Source organism: Gorilla gorilla, chromosome 4, assembly GCF_029281585.2.
Source record: "Gorilla gorilla gorilla isolate KB3781 chromosome 4, NHGRI_mGorGor1-v2.1_pri, whole genome shotgun sequence".
Lineage (NCBI taxonomy): Eukaryota > Metazoa > Chordata > Mammalia > Primates > Hominidae > Gorilla > Gorilla gorilla.
In genome coordinates, this window is record NC_073228.2 from 86,339,181 (window position 1) to 86,359,177 (window position 19,997).

At 40.7% G+C, this 19,997-nt stretch overlaps 1 protein-coding gene across 1 annotated transcript; it reads right to left on the reverse strand.

Moving 5' to 3' along the window:
• Positions 1-14,655: 14,655 nt before the first annotated feature.
• Positions 14,656-19,967, reverse strand: RPS23 (ribosomal protein S23). The gene is made up of 4 exons (XM_004042233.5): positions 19,658-19,967; positions 19,031-19,190; positions 17,731-17,851; positions 14,656-17,588 (listed from the first exon to the last, which is right to left on the reverse strand). The coding sequence occupies exons 1-4, from the start codon at positions 19,659-19,661 to the stop codon at positions 17,442-17,444; spliced, it is 432 nt and encodes a 143-aa protein (XP_004042281.1). The 5' UTR covers positions 19,662-19,967; the 3' UTR covers positions 14,656-17,441.
• Between the last annotated feature and the right edge of the window lie 30 nt (positions 19,968-19,997).

Genomic DNA, 19,997 nt, shown 5'->3' on the forward strand with positions numbered 1-19,997 from the left:
ATATATATATGAAATCAGTGTGTGTGTGTCCACACACGCACACATGCACGTGTGCACTGGGTTGTAACATAGACTGTATTTCTAGTGCCAGAAAATAGAAATCTGAAAACTGATGGACAAATAAGCTTCCTTCCTATTCTAAGACTTGATTCTCCTTATGCTGCTGACCAGTAAGTTGCTGAAGGCTATTCTATTAATAGAAGGGTATAGGAAGTACTTAACAATTATTGTTTCTGCGGCACTTCATGTGCACAAAGGTGTTTGAAGCTACTCCTCTGGATTTTTATAGGGCTTCTCTACAGAAGCATTTGCACATTTTTATTCCTAAATCTGGTAGTTCTTTACAGTAATCCTGTGATCTCAAGCCCTTGCTTTAACTTTTGTATTGTTAGTAGTGACATCTAGTGGTTCTGTTGCAAGTATCTTGCATTCTAGACCATTGGAGCTGAAAGTGATTTTAGTGACCATCAGGTCTCATTTTGTAAATTATTAAAAATAAACTGAAAACTCACATGTATTCCTACATTCAAATCAACTCGATATAATAATAAATAAAACCTATAGCTGTGTAATGCTTTCTTGGGTTACTTTGAAGCTTTTCAAATACCCAGAAGTCACTGTTGGTTATAACCACGAGGCAGAAATTTAACAAAGCATGCCCTGATAAATTAAAAGGAAATCATAGTTCAGTATAGCTACAGCCTTTGGTGCATTGTTATTTACAGGTACATGCCAGAACCTCAGGCTTTCGCATGGTGCCTGGTGTTTGGTAGCACTCACTAAATCTTTGTTGAATGTTTGAATATGTGGGTGATCACGAAGCCCTGGAGAAGAATCACAGAAGATGTGGGACTTGAAGGACAGAGAATTTGATAAGAGGCTAGAAAGCTAAGCTTTTAAGTTAGGGGCCATGGAAGACCAAAAAGGGAACCATGAGTAGGACCCAACAGGGCACCTTTCAAGGTTTTAACAGAGAAAGTTGACTATGTGGAGTTGTTGGAGGACTCATTTGGAAGTGGTAAATTGGATGGATTAGAAGGAAGAGAAACTGGATAGAGGCCAAGAAGCTAATGTAGTGGTGAAGTGATGAATTTCTAAGTTAGGAAGGTGACAGAGTAAAGAGAAAGAAATCAGTGTCAGAGACATTTTGAGAACCAGAACTTGGTGTGAAGAGAATGAGAAGACACTTGTCATGACTTGGTTATGGCTTACATTCTATACTGGGAGTCCCTGTCCAGGCCTGGACCGACTTCCTTGGTCTCTGTTCTGCAGGTATCAGGGATTGAACTTGCTTTCTTCTTTCAAGAAGTGCCACCCACCCTATCCTGTGAGCAGATTTCTTTCTCCCGACCAGCAGCAGAGTGAGATGTAGTCTCCTCAGCGCTGTCCTTCAGTAGCTTCAAAGAAAGAGTCCCCAGGCCCTTTCCTGCTTATCCATAGGGAAATGGCTAAGTAAAATGTTGTACTATGTAGCAGTTAAGGGGAATGAATTCAATCTCCATGTATCAAAATGGGCATATCTCAAGAAACATTACTGAGTTAAAACAGAAAACAAATAGTAGATGTTAACTATGAGCTGTATTTGAAAGTGTCCCCCCAAAAAGCATGTATGCGTTGGAAAGCTAATCACTGTTCTAACAGTTATTAAGAGGTGGGACATTTAAGAGATGATTAGGCTATGAGGACTCTGCCCTTCTGAATGAAATAATGCCACTGTTGCAGGAGTGGTTCCTTTCAAAAGGATGGGTTTGGCACCCTCTTGCTTACTCTCTCTCACCCATGTGATGCCTTCTACCATGTTATGAAGCAGTAAGAAAGCCCTCACCAGATGCAACCCCTCGATCTTGGACTTCCCAGCCTCCAGAGCTGTGAGCCAATAAAGTTCTGTTCATTATAAATTACCCAGTCTGTAGTGTTCCATTATAGCAGCACAAAATAGACTAAGAAGTCACTATGCATGCAGCTTGATACTGTTTATATTTTAAAATGCACTAATACCATGTATTTTCTATAGGTACATATACTGCAAGTGTATGAAAAATATAAAAAGTGATCTAGAAGGAAGGACACCAAACTTGTAAAAAAGGTGATCCAAGACTTCTTTGATCACTCTTTGCAGGTATAGAGTGGGAACTTGGTTTGGAAGTAATCAAAGAAGACTTTGGCTCTTTTTGTAATGCTAGACTTAATCTACCCATAGAATGTAAAACTAGAAATTCCTTTTTAAAAAAAGATTTGAGTCCTCATAGATAATTTGGGAAACACAGAAGAATTTGAAGGAGAATATTTAAAAATCACTGAAGTGTATATCATCTAGAATAACTGCTTTTAAATTTTTTATGTATTTCCTTGTGCTAGTTTAAACATATTTAATTAGGAGCATCCTGTATATGGTTTTACATCCTTCTTTTTTCCACTTAACAATATATCTGGAACATTTTCTCATGTCATTTAATGTTCTTTGAAAATACTATTTTAAATGACTAGCCAGGATTTCTTCTATTCCAAAATGTACCAAATAATTATCCTATTGTTTGAGTTTTGGTCTTTTCTAATTCCTCACTGTTTATTTAACATACATTCATTTCAGCACTTTTTCGTGTCAGGAACTGTTCTAGGAATATAGTGGTCAGTAGGGCAGACAAAGCCCCTACCCTCAAAGAGCTTTCAGAATGTAATGCAATGAGCCAGGCGCAGTGGCTCTCCTGTAATCCCAGCACTTTGGGAGGCCGAGGTGGGCAGATCACCTGAGGTCAGGAGTTCGAGAACAGCCTGGCCAACATGGCAAAACCCTGTCTCTACTAAAAATACAAAAAAAATTAGACGGGCATGGTGGCGTGTGCCTGTAGTCCCAGCTACTCGGGAGGCTGAGGCAGGAGAATTGCTTGAACCTGGGAGGCGGAGGTTGCAGTGAGCCGAGATCGTGCCACTGCACTCCAGCTTGGGGGACAGAGCAAGACTCTGTCTCAGAAAAAAAAAAAAAAAAAATGTAATGCAATGAAAAATGTAGGCAGAAACCTGTGCTTACATTTTGTTTCTTTAGGTTATGCTGTTAATGGAATTAATGGATCAAAGGATATAGGATCATGTCACTAAATTGTTCCCCAGTAAGGATATAGCAATTTACATTCCCAGCAGCAGTCTGTGTTTTATCATTTTCTTAAATCTTTGAAAATTATTTTACTTTGCTTTAATCACTGAATTAAACATTTTTCTCTTGTCTTGCTAAGATTTCGTGGATCCTCAGCTTCATTTCTTAATATGTTATATTTTTCTTAGCATGTTAAATTTCATTTTCTCACCTTCTTCTTGTGACTTCATTGCCCCTACATGTCCATTGTGCTCCTATAAGAGCAGACTGTCCATGTTCTGGTTCAGTTTAACCAGAGAATATGCAGTTAAACAATTAGAATATGTATGTAATTTAAAAAAAAAATTATGGAAAATTTCAAATGTATGCAAAAATAGTACAATTAACCTTCACATACCTATAAATTGGAATCAACAATTACCAAGATTTTGCCATATTTGTTTCACTTAACCCTTTTTTTCTTACTGTGCTCAAATACTTTTAAGCAGTAACAGACATTATGTCATTTGTTTTTACAGGTGCATACTGAACATTTTTATTTGATTTATTCCTTCCATTCTTAGATGTTAAAAACATCTTTGGGTTTTTGTCCTCTGCTTTTATGCCTGAGGGTGAGGCTTTGTGCCCTCTTTCTAATTTTTACCAATAGCATGGGAACTTTTCCCTAAAATGACCATAATTAGGGCAGCCATGAAATAAAAGCAGAATTTAAAATGTGCATTTTGCAGGTTCTGCAGACTGGATCATCTACAGAACTGGACAACATTGGGAACACTCATAAACCATGTCAAACCACAGTCCACTTCTCTCAGCTGTTCTCAACTGTGATTAAAATGGAAAATTATGTAATATGTGACTAAATCCTCATTGTTGTACAGGTTGAAATAGTAGCTGGCTTCTTGTGTTAGGAACTCATATACACAAATATACACACATAATTGGAAAATTCTGCATATAGTTTCAGGCGTTCCTAGTCCCTCTAAAATCCACCTATGGGCCAAACCCTATCCATCTATGGGAATCCTGGCAAATAAATTCCACTCACAATGGCTTTCTTTCATTACACACACAAACACACACACACACACACGCAGGAGGAAGATGAGTATGTTGATAAGGAGAAAAGTAATTATAAACATATAAGAAAATGTGTAAAATACAGAACAAACAAAATCAACTATTGTATACTATAATTAAGATCCTGGAGAAATACTTGGAACCTATTAGGAACTTGTGGGGGAAAAGTTGTCATACTACCTGCAAACACACACGAACAGAGTACCTAAAGTTGTCAAACTGTATAGAAAAAAAAATCTTATTATAAGCTGGATAAATTCATAAAGCTATTGGAGAAAAAAGATATGACAAAATCTATTTAATACCAGTTTCCAAAGCAAGAAATGGACAAGACACGCTTTAAAAAGTAACAGTTCTCTCTACTGTTCTCAGCTGTGATTGAAATGAAAAATTATTTAAAGCATGTCTTACTTTGCCCATTATTGTACAGATTTAAACATTAGCTGGTTGCTGAAAGAGGTAAGTAAGCATTATAATACATCTGTTAGCATATACACTTTGAAATTTGGGTTTGCTCTGTATGTCCTACACTTTTAGCACAGCCAAGCAATGTAGCCCCTTGTTCTATTTATTTTTTTCTTTTTCTTACTTTTTTTTTTTTTTTTGGAGAGGGAGTCTCGCTCTGTTACCCAGGCTGGAGTGCAGTGGTGCGATCTCGGCTGACCACACCCTCTGCCTCCTGGGTTCAAGTGATTCTCCCACCTGAGCCTCCCAGGTAGCTGGGACTACAGGTGTGCGCCACCACGCCCAGCTAATTTTTTGTATTTTTAGTAGAGACAGGGTTTTGCCATGTTGGCCACGCTGGTCTCAAACTCCTGACCTCAGGTGATCCACCCGCCTCAGCCTCCCAAAGTGCTGGGATTACAAGCGTGAGCCACTGTGCTCACGGATTTCTATTTCTAATTAACTATAATAAAAGAGTTTTAGGCCAGGCATGGTGGCTCACGCCTGTAATCCCAGCACTTTGGGAGGCCAAGGCAGGTGGATCATGAGGTCAGGAGATCCAGACCAGCCTGGCCAACACAGTGAAACCCCATCTCTACTAAAAATACAAAAAATTAGCTGAGTGTGGTGGCAGGCGCCTGTAGTCCCAGCTACTGGGGAGGCTGAGGCAGGAGAATGGTGTGAACCCAGGAGGTGGAGCTTTCAGTGAGCTGAGATCGCGCCACTGCACTCCAGCCTGGGTGACACAGTGAGACTCCATCTCAAAAAAAAAGTTTTAGAAGGCTAGATTTAAAAATTTCTCCCACACTGTGACTAGATTAGAGAACAGAATTCATGCCAACAATAACTTATTACCACAAATAAGCAGAGTAAAAGGAGCTGGTACTTCTGTGGCTAGATCTGACTAGTGACCTGGGGACTTTGATTTCCTCCTTACCCTCCTTACCATCAGAATTGCTGTTTGCAAGCTTCAGGTCAGCTGGAAAGCAGAGTGCATTAAGGAAGGAATTTGTGATGGTGCTTATCGCACACATCTGAGAGCTGTGTGTGAGTGGCTCCCTTGTTTTTGAAGATACACATCATATATTAGAGGCTTAAGTGACCATCTGAATGAGGTGGCGACTGGGCATGTGCATATTTGAAAATATTAGTTATTTGTCACTCATGGTTCCCTTCAAATGTGTCACTCTAAAAAACTATTTTCTTCTATGAGACAATTTATGCTTTAAAACATTTAATTGTTAAATGTTTTAATGGTTTGCTCTACACCTTCTGTGGTGACATTAGTGTGACAATAAGCTATAAAAATCCACTTCTCTTCCTCTGGTACTAACAAACATAATATCACTTTACCAAACAATAAGGACAAGATTTGTGTTAGAAACGAAGACTGCTCAGTATAACCAGCAAAGACAGTCCCCCAACTACAGTAGCATAAGAATGTGAGTTAATGCTTAAATAATCCACTGACATAGATTTTATAGGTTAAAATAAAGATGACATAAGTTACTGTTAGTGAACATTTTATTGTAATATGGTAATTTATTATCGTAGTCTCTTTTCTTGGCTTTATGCAAAGCCAATAAAGAAAAGCGCTAGCTACTTTGACAACCTTCCAACAGATTCCAGGAATATTATCCACAGCGTGACCATTATGACCAATCCTACAACTAGACATTTTCCTGGAATGAAATACAGGAATCCAATACACATACAGATACACATTCGAATTTTTACAGCTGTCAAATTAGAACTGTGTCTCTCAGTGCTATCAAAAAATAACAGGAAAAAGCCCACATTTATCTGAGGTGTTGTGTGTTTAGACCTTCAAAATTTTTTTTCAGAACATCAGTAACTGGAGTGTTTCAATATTTTCATACAAACACACAGAAAATTTACTCCCCTTCACAAAACAGAAAACAAAAACTCTTACTAAATACCCGGATAAATTTGTGCCTGAGTTTACTAAGTAGCTACCTGTAAGGCAGTGTTTATCGTTTTGCGATGGGGTGTTTCTGACAGGAACAATTCCATTTGGAGAACAGACTATTGTTTTGACTTGAGCTGTGCCAATTACTTGGGCAAATTTATTTATAAAATACTTAACAGCTGCCTTATTTGGGCTTCCAACTTCTAAGATGAGAGCAGTAATAACCACAAATGGAGAAAACAGGAGGTAGCTACATAAGAACTACCTGACAGATTTCTCATGGATACCCTCAAGATGGTTTCCCAGGGGAATTCTGATGTCACTGGGTTTGGGAACCACAGAACTAAATGATCTCCTGATTCTTTTTGCTATAACAATTTCTGATTGGTTTGGGCTTTGCTAGGCAAATAAAGAGAATACAGATTAAATAACAGACTAAATTAACTTACCCATTCGTAAATTTTATATATACATATATATATTAATACGTTACTTTTTATTTATAAATAATTTAAGGCACACAAGAAGTTGCAACAATAGAATAGTTTGTGTATACCCTTCATCCAGTTTTCCCAAATGATAATATCTTTCATAACCAGAGTATATTTTCAAAACTAGGAAATTGACATTAGTCCAAAACTATTAACTACAGAATTTACTCATTCACCAATTTTTACATGTTTTTATTGTGTGTATAGTACTATGAAATTCCACTGCAAGTATTGATTTCCATAAATATCACCAAGATAAAGACACAGAAGTGTTTCATTCCCACAAAGAAACTCCCTCATACTATCCTTTTTTTTTATTGTCAGACTCTGCCCCCATTCTCAATCCCTAGTGATCACTGGTCACTTCTCCATTGCTATAATTTTGTCATTTCAAGAGTGTTATATAAATGAATCCATACCTTTTGAGATAGGCTTCTGGTACCCAGCATACTACCCTAGAAATTCATAGAAGTTGTTTTATGTAACAATCTGGCTGAGTAGTGTATCATTTATGGATATACCACAGTGTATATATTGGCCCATTGAAGGATATTTAGGTTGTTTCTATTTCTTGGCTGTCCAAATAAAGTTGCCATGAATATTTATGTACAGGTTTTTGTGTGGACACTTATTTTCATTGCTGTATTTCAGTCCTGTACCCGGGACTACAATTTCTGGCTCATGTTGTTAAGTATCACTTTTTCAGAGTGACTGTACTATTTTTCCACCAACAATGCATGAGAGATGCAGTTGCCCTCCTTTCTCACCAGTACTTGGTATTCTCAGCATCTTTAACTTTAGCCAGGTTATAGTGATAACTTGTTGTGGTTTTAATTTGCATTTGCCTGATGGCTAATGATTTGATCATCTTTTCATGTGCTTATTTGCCATCTCTTTTGTGAAGTGACGTATATTTGCCCATTTTGTAATGGGATTGTGTTTTCTCACTTTTTGTTTAGACAATTCTGTTTTAGATGTAAGTCCTTTATTGGATAAGTGTTTTGCAAATATTTTCTCCCAATCTGTGGTTTGTCTTGTCATCCTATTAACAGGATTTTTTATTTTTTTATTTTTTTTATTTTTTAAGACAGGGTCTCACTGTGTTGCTCAAGCTGAATTGCAGTGGCACAATCAAAGGTCACTGCAGCCTCAAACTCTTGGGCTCAAGCGATCCTCTGACCCTCTCAAGTACCTGGGACTAGAGGTACACACCACCATGCCAGGCGAATTTAAATTTTTTTTGTAGAGATAGTGTAGCAGGATGAGCCGCAGACAAAACCTCTCAGACACCGAGTTGTAGAAGGAAGGGCTTTATTCAGCTGGGAGCATCGGCAAGCTACTGCCTTAAAATCTGAGCTCCTCGAGTGCACAATTTCTGTTCCTTTTAAGGGCTCACAACACTAAAGATTTCACATGAAAGGGTCGTGATTGATTGAGCAATCTAGGGGATACGTGACCGGGGTTTCATGCACTGGTAGTCAGAGTGAAACAGAACAGGGAGTTTCACAATGTTCTTTTATACAATGCCTGGAATCTATGGACAACATTGGGTTCAAAGTCATGAGTTGATTTTTAACTACTAGGTTTAGGCCAGGCAGGCCCAGGGCTGATTTTAGGCCTGGTGCTGGGCTGCCTGTCTTTGATTTCACTTCCTTGTTTTTTTTTGTTATAACAAATACTGAGTATAAAACAATATAAAACAGTATGAGAGGGTCTCTCTCTTCCCTCATTTCCCCCCTTTGAGACTCTCACTTTTTATTAGTGGGAGTTCTCACTCTTATTTTTGCTACTTATGTCTTTTCGTGCAATAGATTGATAGTGATTTTTATAGTACACTTGTGCTGAAGCATTTTGGTGAACTAAGGTAGTGATGAAGCTTTTTATCATTTGAAGAATTACAGGTAGCAAACAAAGGAGCAGTAAGTAGGTTTCTATTACTATTGTAACTCCTATTGTAAGAGTTTTAAATCCTCTTAGTGCTGGGAACTACCTTCTAAACATGGCTTTAGGGTTGAATCTGTGCTACACTTGTATGGACATATGTGCCAGTTTTGTCATATTTCTAACTATGCCTTTAACTACTTGCCTTTGATTATCTATGTGTAGACAGTAATTAGTAAGGTTAAATTTCTTATAGACCATTATTTCAGCTGCTAGCAAGTAGTTAAGAGCTAATTTATTTTGATAGATAGCATTTCTTATCTGAGTTTTTTGCTGGGCCAGAATAGTCAAGTCTTGACCAGTTTTATTAGTGATGATTTTTAAAACAGCTTGCAACCGTATGATTTGGTTGAGCATGTAAATGGGGGTCCAGTATCCCCATGAGCTGTCTTGTGTCTAAGTGGCAGGCCTATAGTATTGTATAATTTTTTTTAGGGGGCCATTTATCATCTTTTTAATTACCTATGGCTATGCTTCATTTTCCATGGGAAGCACAGACAGGGAAGCCTAGGAGTTCTCCTGTTTTTATGGGCAGTAGGAAGAAAGATGGTTTAATGGTGCCAATTACACAGCTACCTGTCCACTGATTAGGCAGCTTAGCATGGGCTCTATGTCTGCATATCCAGTATAACCTGGTGGGGGCAGTCCAGTCCCAGTGGAATTCTGGGTAGGCCTAGACAGTCTGCAACCTTGGAAATTTACTGAACGGATCTCTTTCTGTGTGGTTTGAACTCCACCGTGTAACTGTTTTTGTGGTACTATTATACGGTTTTTGTCCTAGGCAACTAAGTCATCCTACAGAATGAGTGAATTTTTTCCTTTTTCTAGCTATGCAATATTGTCCAATAATTGAGACTTTTAGAACCTAGAAATGATCAGGGTGATTCTTTTGGGCTGGGAATTCATCAGGAACTGGGTCTGTAGGCACTAATTCTTGGGCTTTTTATGGCCATTGATCTCTTATTACAGTTTTTTTTTTTTTTTTTTTTTTTTTTGAGACGGAGTCTCGCTCTGTCGCCCAGGCTGGAGTGCAGTGGTGCGATCTCGGCTCACTGCAAGCTCCGCCTCCCGGGTTCACGCCATTCTCCTGCCTCAGCCTCCCGCGTAGCTGGGACTACAGGCGCCCGCCACCACGCCCGGCTAATTTTTTGTATTTTTTAGTAGAGACGGGGTTTCACTGTGTTAGCCAGGATGTTCTCGATCTCCTGACCTCGTGATCCGCCTGCCTCGGCCTCCCAAAGTGCTGGGATTACAGGCGTGAGCCACCGTGCCCGGCCTTATTACAGTTTTTCTACAAAAATAACATGAAGTGACATCTAGAGACTGGGCTACCTGCTCGGCTAATTGCAAAAACAAATTTTTAGTTTTTCCTGGAATCTCAGGTACTGGCACATTGAGTTCATCATAGAAAGTCTGAAATACTGGTTCTGAAGAGCGTTCTTGAATCTCTCCTTTTATTAGGATGCTTACACTAGGATCTAGTCCTTTTCCATCAATGTCTAATGTTACATATTTTCCTTTATTCCACTTTGGGTCTGAGGGGTTTGTAATTATCAATTCTAAAAGGTTGCAGCTCCCACTCATGCAGGAGGGGCTGACTTTTCCTTTTTGGAGCCAAACAGGATCTTTCTTATCTTCTTTCTAAGTAGCCTAAATGACACAAGACCAGTATTGACATATCTTACATAAATATGATTCTTGACAGATGTACTTATTTTCTGCTGTGTAACTTTTTTCCTAATCTAGAGAACTGCATCCTATCCTATGCTGTTTATTATTAATAGCAGCACAGGCATCAAATTTTAAGGTTACATTTTTGGGGACCTTTCTTTCTTCTGTTCTAGCTATTATTTTACTTGTGTCCCTTAGAGAACGACCAGTTCTTAGTCTTACTTCAAAGACCGTGATCATGGGAAGTTCAAAGGGGTCATAGCACACATTGGGCTGGTCACTTCCTGGATTACATACTTTGTACTGGGTGTTATTATACAAATAGGTTCCTTTTGGAGTTCCTAGGCATTCATAATAACTATAAAATAATAGGACTGTAGCAATCTTTTGTCCTACCTCAGTGACTTGATGTATATACTGGGAACAGCCTTCAGTCTGAGAAAGGTCAGTTGAAGTCCTTACTGTACAACTCTAAATTTTAAGGAAAATGAGTCCCGTGATGCATTTCCTCATGCTTCGGCCGTGTGTGGACCAGTCAGCTTCCGGGTGTGACTGGAGCAGGGCTTGTCGTCTTCTTCAGAGTCACTTTGCAGGGGTTGGCGAAGCTGCTTCCATCCACGTACAGCTCCCAGTCTACTGATGTTTAAGGGTGGTCTTGGAGGTTGGGCCTACTAGAATAAACTAAGTCCAACACCTCTACACAGTTTATGTTTAACTGGGCTCTCTGATACCAGGAGTAAGATGGCAGGGTTAGGGTGTTGCAAACTTCAATGGTTATGTGGGGATTTTCACAGAGCAAGCTTTGGTATCTAGTTAGTCTAGCATTCATTAGCTAATGGTGTCCTTTGTTATTTATTAAAATCACCACAGCATGGGGGGACTTTAGGTTTTGTCTAAGAGTTAGCTTATCTGCTTCTTGTGCTAACAGGGCCGTTGCTAACAGGGCCGTTGCTACCAGGGCCCTTGGACATGGGGGCCAGCCTTTGGAAACCCTGTCTAGTTGTTTTGAGAGATAGGCCACTGGCTTTGGCCAGGGCCCCACAGTCTGGGTTAAAACTCCAATTGCCATTTGTTTTTTCTTTCTGACACATAGAGTATAAAGAGTTTTGTCAGGTCAGGTAGCCTCAGGGCTGGGACCGACATGAGTTTTTCTTTTTAACTCATGAAAAGCTCGTTGCTGTTGGTTGTAATAGATGTAGTTTATCTAATCTACATTTTTATTGACTGTCATCTACTAAAATATTGACTTGAATCCTCTATTTGATTTCAAGCTTTAAATTGATCTGGTATTCCTTGCGGGGCTCTAATTGCATCTAAATAGATGTGAGAGTTGAAAGACCTATAAGGGGCTTCTCTCGCTTTATGATGTCTTATTTTTTGTTTTTCCTCTGGTTGATGAAATGCCAGGGTGAAAGGGATAGCCAAATGGACTAAAGCACAAGTGCCACTCTAGTTATTAGGCAGAGTGCCTAGTAAAGGTCCACCACAATACTACCATACATCCGCTAGGGGACGAACAAGGGCTGACTGACTGATAAGCTCTTGAAAATTCTTAAGCTCACTGCATCCCTTCAGGTCTCTAAGGAATGCTAAGTCTCTTCCTTGCCGTAACAGACATGAAGTGAACTTAGTGTTGGGAGACGGAAGCTGGATGGCCCTCAGGGGCTGACCCGCAGGGACTTCGGGATATAGCAGAGAGAGCTTGGCATGACTTTTTACTCCAGGCTATAGAATCCTGGAAAAGAGCTACCATGCAGCCTATGCCTGGTCGACTAGAGGACCACCTTAGTGGAAGGGGGACAATCAGGGCCTCTGGCCTGCCATGTGCACAAGCATAACAATTGCTTTTGTTTAACGTGCAGATGGAATATTTGATCTATTTCAACCAGGCATTTGCATCTTGGTATGCTGTCTTAATTGCCAAAGTTTGTTTTAAGTCTTTAGCTTCTATGATCCTTTAGTAAAATGAATGTTTCCTGTAGCACCTATTTTTATTAGTTTTTAGACCAAAGAAAGCTAAACACCATTTTATATTTAATAATGCTTCTTGTATGATTTTTATACCACATAAGTTAAATTTTACCTTTATATTAGTGTTATTAATGTTAAACTTAATTTTAATAAAACCTTGTAGACATATTTATCCAATTTTTTATGTTTGACCATGTAAGATTTTATAGACTCTTTTTAACTTTTTATAATTTTTGTTAAAGAGCAGGTTGATCCTTTAAGAAAAACCTGTTGCATTTTTAATGTCCAGTTCACAGAAAAACTGGATGACACCTTTTTAACTTTAGCTAATATGTTTACACACAGAATTTTCTTTACAATTAACGTTTTAAAACTTGCTTAAACTTTTAAAACAATAATTTTTTTAATTTTTTAATGTAGGTAAAAATCCACATTTTAATGCCCTTTTATAATCTTTTTACCAAAGGTATATTTTACTTTTCTTATACACCTTGCACATAAACTGTTTTTTTAAAATAGTACTCAGGAGGCCTTATTACTTTTAAATTATACAACATTTTTTGCATAAATATTTTTTATAACTCTTTTTCTTTCACGACTTTTGCAGACAATTTTTCAACATGTCTTAACTTTCTGACTTACTACATTTTTTTTTAAACAACCAGTTAATTTATTTCAGGACAAGAATTTACCATATAACACTCTTTTTACATAAATTCTGCCTCTCCCCGTTTTTTTCCTTTTTTTTTTTTTTTGAAGATAACCATTCCTTTTTTTTTTTTAAGCGAACTTTATGTCTTTGGACTAGACTGTCTAAGGCCACAAGATTAGAAGTTACCATAATACATGTTACACTGTTAACTTTCAGCAAACTTCACTTTTGTTGAAAACCTTGTCAGTTTGGGATTTCAATTATCCTTTGCTATTAATAAGACTTTGTTTAGTCTAAATTAACTTAGAATTGGTATGGATGGTCTCTTTTTCTCTCTGCTGGTCTTTCCTTGCCTCTGCCAGCTGCTTATGCTGCTGTTCTCTTAACTTCTGTGGTGGGGAAGGGGGTCTAAAACCAGCTGTAACTGTCTATATACGGAAACTGGTCTGGGTGCCTTGGCTTACCAGCTACCTTGTGTCATACCTTTAAAACAAGAGACCTGTCCAGGCTTCCTTCTGATGGCCAACCTACTTCTAATGCTGGCCAGTCTATTTCACACAAAGTTCTAAGTTTTCCTGGTGTCATAGTAACACTGTAATCTCCCTTAAATCCTTTCTTGAAATTTTTCAAGATAGTTCCTAGTGGGGTGGGCTTACTTTGCACCTGACCTATGTTTGTTTGTTTTTTTTCCTGAGACAAAATACCACGCTCACACCACACACACTCACAAGACAAAGAACGGGTAAAGAGGGCACACACACACTGTTACCGTTTATACCAAACCAAAATCACGAAATTCAAAATCCGAGTACCAAAAAATTCAAGCCAAGTCAAAACCAAAACCAAAGTATCCAGCAATTCAAGTGAAGTCAAAACCAGAACAAAAGTGCCAATGCAGGCACACCGTGGGTGATCAGGCCACGCTTCCACTCAGATGGAGTGGGGCAAGTTCCAAAGACTAGTTTTACCAAGTCAAGCCAAGTCAAAACGAGAACAAAAGTGCCAATACAGGCACACCATGGGTGATCAGGCCACGCTTCCACTCAGATGGAGTGGGGCAAGTTCCCAAAATCTAGTCTTACCAAGTTTCAGATGTCTGGACTCCAAGTGCCAGTTCCTTCCCGGTGTTCAGCCACTGTGTTAATCCTCCGCAGGGGCCTGCTATGTGCTGCTCTGGCGAGGCGTTCCACCGGGGCAATTGCCTACCCAGGAGCGCTCTTTGGATGGCATCACTGAGGCTGGCCGGAGTCCCTCACAGGGACGCTCCACAGGGCAGGCCTAAGTTGCCTAAGGGGCCGTCTCGGCCGTCCGTCAGTCACCTCGTTTCCGGTCAGGGAACCAAGAAATGTAGCAGGACGAGCCGCAGACAAAACCTCTCAGACACGAGTTGTAGAAGGAAGGGCTTTATTCAGCTGGGAGCATCGGCAAGCTACTGCCTTAAAATCTGAGCTCCTCAAGTGCACAATTTCTGTCCCTTTTAAGGGCTCACAACACTAAAGATTTCACATGAAAGGGTCGTGATTGATTGAGCAATCTAGGGGATATGTGACAGGGGTTTCATGCACAGGTACAGAACACAACAGGGAGTTTCACAATTTTTTTATACAATGCCTGGAATCTACGGATAACATCAGGTTCTAAGTCATAAGTTGATTTTTAACTACTAGGTTTAGGCCAGGCAGGCCCAGGGCTGGTTTCAGGCCTGGTGCCGGGCTGCCTGTCTTTGATTTCACTTCCTTGTTTTTTTCTTAAAACAGGTACTGAGTATAAAACAATATAAAACAATATGAGAAGGTCTCTCTCTTCCCTCAAGAGTGTATGACTTTGCTGCCCAGGATGATCTTGAACTCCTGGCCTCAAGCTATTAATATCTTCCCAACTCAGCCTCCCAAAGTGCTGGGATTACAGGCATGAACCACAGCGCCCAGCTTAACAGGATTTTTCAGACAAAAAAAGTTTTTTAATTTTAATGAAATCCACCAATTTATCTATTTTTTCTTTTATGGCATGTGCTTTTGGTGTAATGTCTAAAAACTATACCTACGCCTAGGTTGTAAAGATAGTCTGTTTTAAGTTTTATAGCTTTCCATTTTACATTTAGATATATGATCCATTTTGAGTTAGTTTTGTATTACATGTAAGGTTGGGGTTCCTTTGTTTTGGTCTTTGACAAATGGAAGTCCACATCATTTATTGAAACTCTTCTTCCTCCATTGGTTTTGTTTAAGATAAATCCGTTGGCCATACTTCTGAATGTCTATTTATGGATTCCCTATTTTATTTTATTGATCTGTATTTTTGTCTCTCCTCCATGGATACATGAAGGAAAGGGCCTCGGACACAAGGCGGTGGGGAAAGGGGCTGGGGGGCCACACAGAGAAAGGAGAAGGCACTAAGATCAGGCTCAGCAGCTTCTGCATGTGAGGCGCCGGAGATTATTTATGGGTCAATCTGGCAGCCCCTGGGCCTCAGGTAGGACTGCTTAGCAGTGAAAAGGGCGTCCTGGGTGCAGCCAAGAGGGTACAGCTGCAAGCCATTGTTGAAGGTGTCTTGACGTATCAGAGAAGGCAGGGAAACAGGCCACATCCCCGGGCGCCCGTGCTGTCCCACTCCCTTCCTGGTGCGCCCCGCCTCGCGGTCACAAGGACCCCACCGCCCGGGGAGAGCTGCCCACTCCGCGCCTGACGCCCGGGGCCTGGAATCGCGCTGCAACCGCGGCCTCTTTCCCTGGTTCTGGCCAGGTGAGCGAGGCCTAGCAATCTTTCCCGCATCACAAAGGGTTGGGTCAGTTAAGGCTCATCCGAAAGCATCTGTTGAGCCCCCGGGAACAGCTTAGCCAAATACTGACTGCAGCTACACGTTAGGAAACACTGGTATAAACCAACAGGCAGCCTTTCCACCCTTGCGGAGGGAGAGACTAGCATCATCACCAAGAGATAAACCCAAGTGTGCTGGAAAACACAGGAGCTCTTTAGTAAGAGCAGGCGACATGCAAGGAACCATAGTAACAGGAACAGAGGTCCTGAGGCTGCATATGGAACTCAAGTTTGAGGATGACCAACTGAGACCAGTGTTGCTGGAGCACAAAGTGCCAAGGAGAGAAATGGCAGGCTAAGGCTGGAATATACAGGTATGAAGCGCAACCTGGGTTCTTCTGTGCCATGTGAAAGGTTCTGCTCTTGATCCTACGGAAAGTGGGCAACCAAAGCAATTGTTTTCCAAAGATCCTAAACAATGTAAAGCTAGGCTTTGATCAAAGGGCTAATTAACCCATACTTACTATTTGTTAACAGGAGTTTCTTACATCAGATTTAAAGCAGAAGGCTCACAGCTTCATTTCAACCATGCCACTGTATCCATGAAAACTCTGAAACAAGTATTCGTGGACAGCGAAATCCACATGTACTCAATACCTAGCTTAAATTATCAAAACACAACCAATCTTGTCTCTACACTAAACCACTTCATTTGCCGACTGGTCTTTGAAGACATGAAGGTCTCTGACAACCTCATGAGAAGCTACTGAAAACATCAGTCTTGTGGTATACCTTATCTCCCTTGCCTGGCATATACTTCCATCAACTAAATGATCCAATGCCTGTATTCTCCTAAACACACTAATGTAGACACATTACAACACAGATCCTGACACCTTTAAATAATAAACAGAGTGGGGAGCAATTTTGAGTTTACTATTTATCATCTTGGGCCCCTGTTAAGATGGATACAAGAATGTGCATTTCCAAGGGTACCTAAGATAATCTATGTGCAATGAAATTTGGTAACTGAAGTGTTGCACCTGATATGGAAAATACCAAGAATAAAAAAGAAAGTATCTCACTAGAATTTCAGTGAGTTTTTGAAGTTCCCTTAAAGTAATACTACAATACTGCACATTTATTCCAGATCTATCTCATTTTCTTATTCCACAGGATGAGGGAAACTGTGCCAGGTTACAAATGTTATTAACTCTAGAGAATCCTGAAACAACCCTGTCTTATCGTCTCCTAAAATTGATACAGGTCCTGCGTTTGCTGGTTTAGGATAAAAAAAAATAAGGGGCGGTGGTGGTGGTAAAGAGCATGATCTTCGTGGTGAGAACAGGGGACAATAAGATACAAACATTTCTTGGCATATGAAAATTTATTACTACAGTGTTTTCACCATTAATATTTATGATCTTGGTCTTTCCTTCTTGCCTTTGTATAGGGCCAAAAGAGAAACATTCGCTACTTTGACAACCTTAAAGCGGACTCCAGGAATATCACCAACAGCATGACCTTTGCGACCAAATCCAGCAACCAGAACTTCATCATTTTCCTGGAATAAAATAAGAAGTTTATTTCTGGTGTCGGTGGCGATCACAAAAATACTTTCATGTGAGGAAACTCCCTTGCATCAGATAAAAATGTGAGGGAGACCACCCCAAGAACAGAAGGTACGATAGAGTTGAAATACTCACCTCAATAAAGTTCAAGCAACCGTCATTGGGTACAAAGGCTGTGATTTTCTTGCCATTCTTGATCAGCTGGACCCTTACACACTTCCTAATGGCAGAATTTGGCTGTTTGGCTTCAACTCCTCTGAAATACAAAAGGCATAGCACTGTGAGCTGGCTTTCTGAAAAAGATTATCTTTTCACATTAACTAGAGAACTAATGAGAAACTGTTTCTATCTTTTCAATCTAACCTCAAATGGCTGAGCTGAAGTCCTGTGATGTCAACCTAGTTTTCTGCCAGTCTTAATTTCATTAGCACAATGGGGGAAATTTCTAGACCTTCTACAGTTATAAAAGTAGACTGGAGTGGCAGCGTGGGCCTGTAGTCCCAACTACTTGCGAAGCTGACGTGGGAGGATCTATGCCTAGAACGTCAAGATGGCCAGCCTGTGTGACAAGGGACCCTATCTCAAAAAAAAAAAAGAAGAAAAGAAAAAAGAAAAAAGGTATCTGAGGTAAGAATTAGAAAGTCTGGGCCGGACACAGTGGCTCACGCCTGTAATTTCAGCACTTTCGGAGGCCGAAGCAGGCATTATCACCTGAGGTCAGGAGTTTGAGACTAGCCTGGTCAACATGGTGAAACCCCATCACTACTAAAAATACAAAATATTAGCTGGTGTGGTAGTGGGCGCCTGTAATCCTAGCTACCTGGGAGGCTGAGGCAGGAGAAATGCTTGAACCTGGGAGGCTAAGGTTGCAGGGAGTCTTGCGCTCCTGCACGCCAGCCTGGGTGACAAGAGCTAGACTGTCTCAAAAAAAAAAAAAAAAAAAAAAGTCTGGGTTCAAATGGCTCTACCATCAAATATGATAGAACTATATGAAATTATTATTTTAAAAAGTCAAAACCAGTCAAATACTGGCAGTTTCATGTCTCAATCTTAGGTGTATGACCTCAATTAATTCTGATGCAAGTCACTTCTCTTCACCTTAGTTTTATCAAGTCGATAAAGTTCAATAGCTGACACGTGCCATTTACTTATAACAACTCCCACAGTAAAGGTGTTTGTGTCCTTTACTTCATCATTGCTAGTATCTTCTCCAATTCCTTCCAGGCCAACGTTAAATTAAAACCTTAACTACCTAATTCCCAAAAACTAATTTTACCAACTTTTAAATAGAACAAACGCTTTGCAATTTTACCCCACAATGCCCAAATGAATACTACTACACAAAAACCTGCAATTACTTTCAAAACAAGAATTCGTAAGTTCATGTCTCGAATTCCTATAATAAACTAAAACTTGACGGGAGCAATGGACTTACACTTTTTCCAGCACGATTCCTTTTGCATGAGAAGCACCTCCAAAAGGGTTGGCCTTTAGGGCTGTGCCCAAATGAGCTTTCTTATACTGTTTATCATGCCACTTCTGGTCTCGTCGGTGACTACGGAGCTTCCTAGCAGTACGAAGTCCACGACACTTGCCTAAAAATTAAATATTTTAGTTCTTCCGTAAAAACACGCCATCTACGTGTTTCCCATCTTCTAAGACACTCACCTCACCTGAAATAAACCCTTAAGCCGATTAGCTCTCATACTATTTACTGGCCTGTGGGCCAAACATTTGGCCTTCAAGTTCCCCTGAACCGACTAATAAACGTTCGAAGAGGGCTCCGGAGAATGCGTTCTCCCGAAAGACGAGGCCCCGCTCGAATGCCCGGGAGGAAGCGCTGGCCTCCCTGCGTCCCTCGGTACCCCGACCTCGGCGGCCTCCGCGCCTCATGGGCCCCTTCCGGGCCGGACCATGTGCCTTCTGGAGCGGCGCTTCCCCGGCCCTCCCCCATGGAGCCTCTCCATGGCATCCCCCGCCCTACTCTATTCGCATCCGCCCGCCCGTCCCCAAGACCCCAAGTCCCGCTTGCGGCGCCCTTAAACCGGCCACAACAGCTCACCCATCCTGTCGGCGCCACGGGCCTGAGCGAAAGAGAGAAGCAGCGCAGGAAGGAACCACAAGCAACCGCGAGCAAGCCCCGCCCAGCCAAGGACCCCGCGCCGCTGTCTGCGCCGCGCCTGACCCGAGGCTGGGGTCTCTCCTTTGAAAACGACGCGTTTGCATCACTTTCCTGAGCCAGAATCTGCGTCTTATTTAATTTGCAAGAAATTCAGAGATATCTAATTTGCATGTTTTTTTTTCCCCCTTTTTCTTGTGAATGCTGGAGACCGGAGGAACATGGACTACCAATCCCAGAATGCGTTGCATGGGACCCGCTCACCGCGCAGGCGCCCTTGCCC

Coding starts and splice junctions, on each gene's coding strand:
- RPS23 (XM_004042233.5), bottom strand. Junction 17,852..19,030: donor GGAATCGTGCTGGAAAAAGT/GTAAGTCCATTG, acceptor TTTGTATTTCAG/AGGAGTTGAAGCCAAACAGC. Junction 17,589..17,730: donor GTTGCTTGAACTTTATTGAG/GTGAGTATTTCA, acceptor ATTTTATTCCAG/GAAAATGATGAAGTTCTGGT.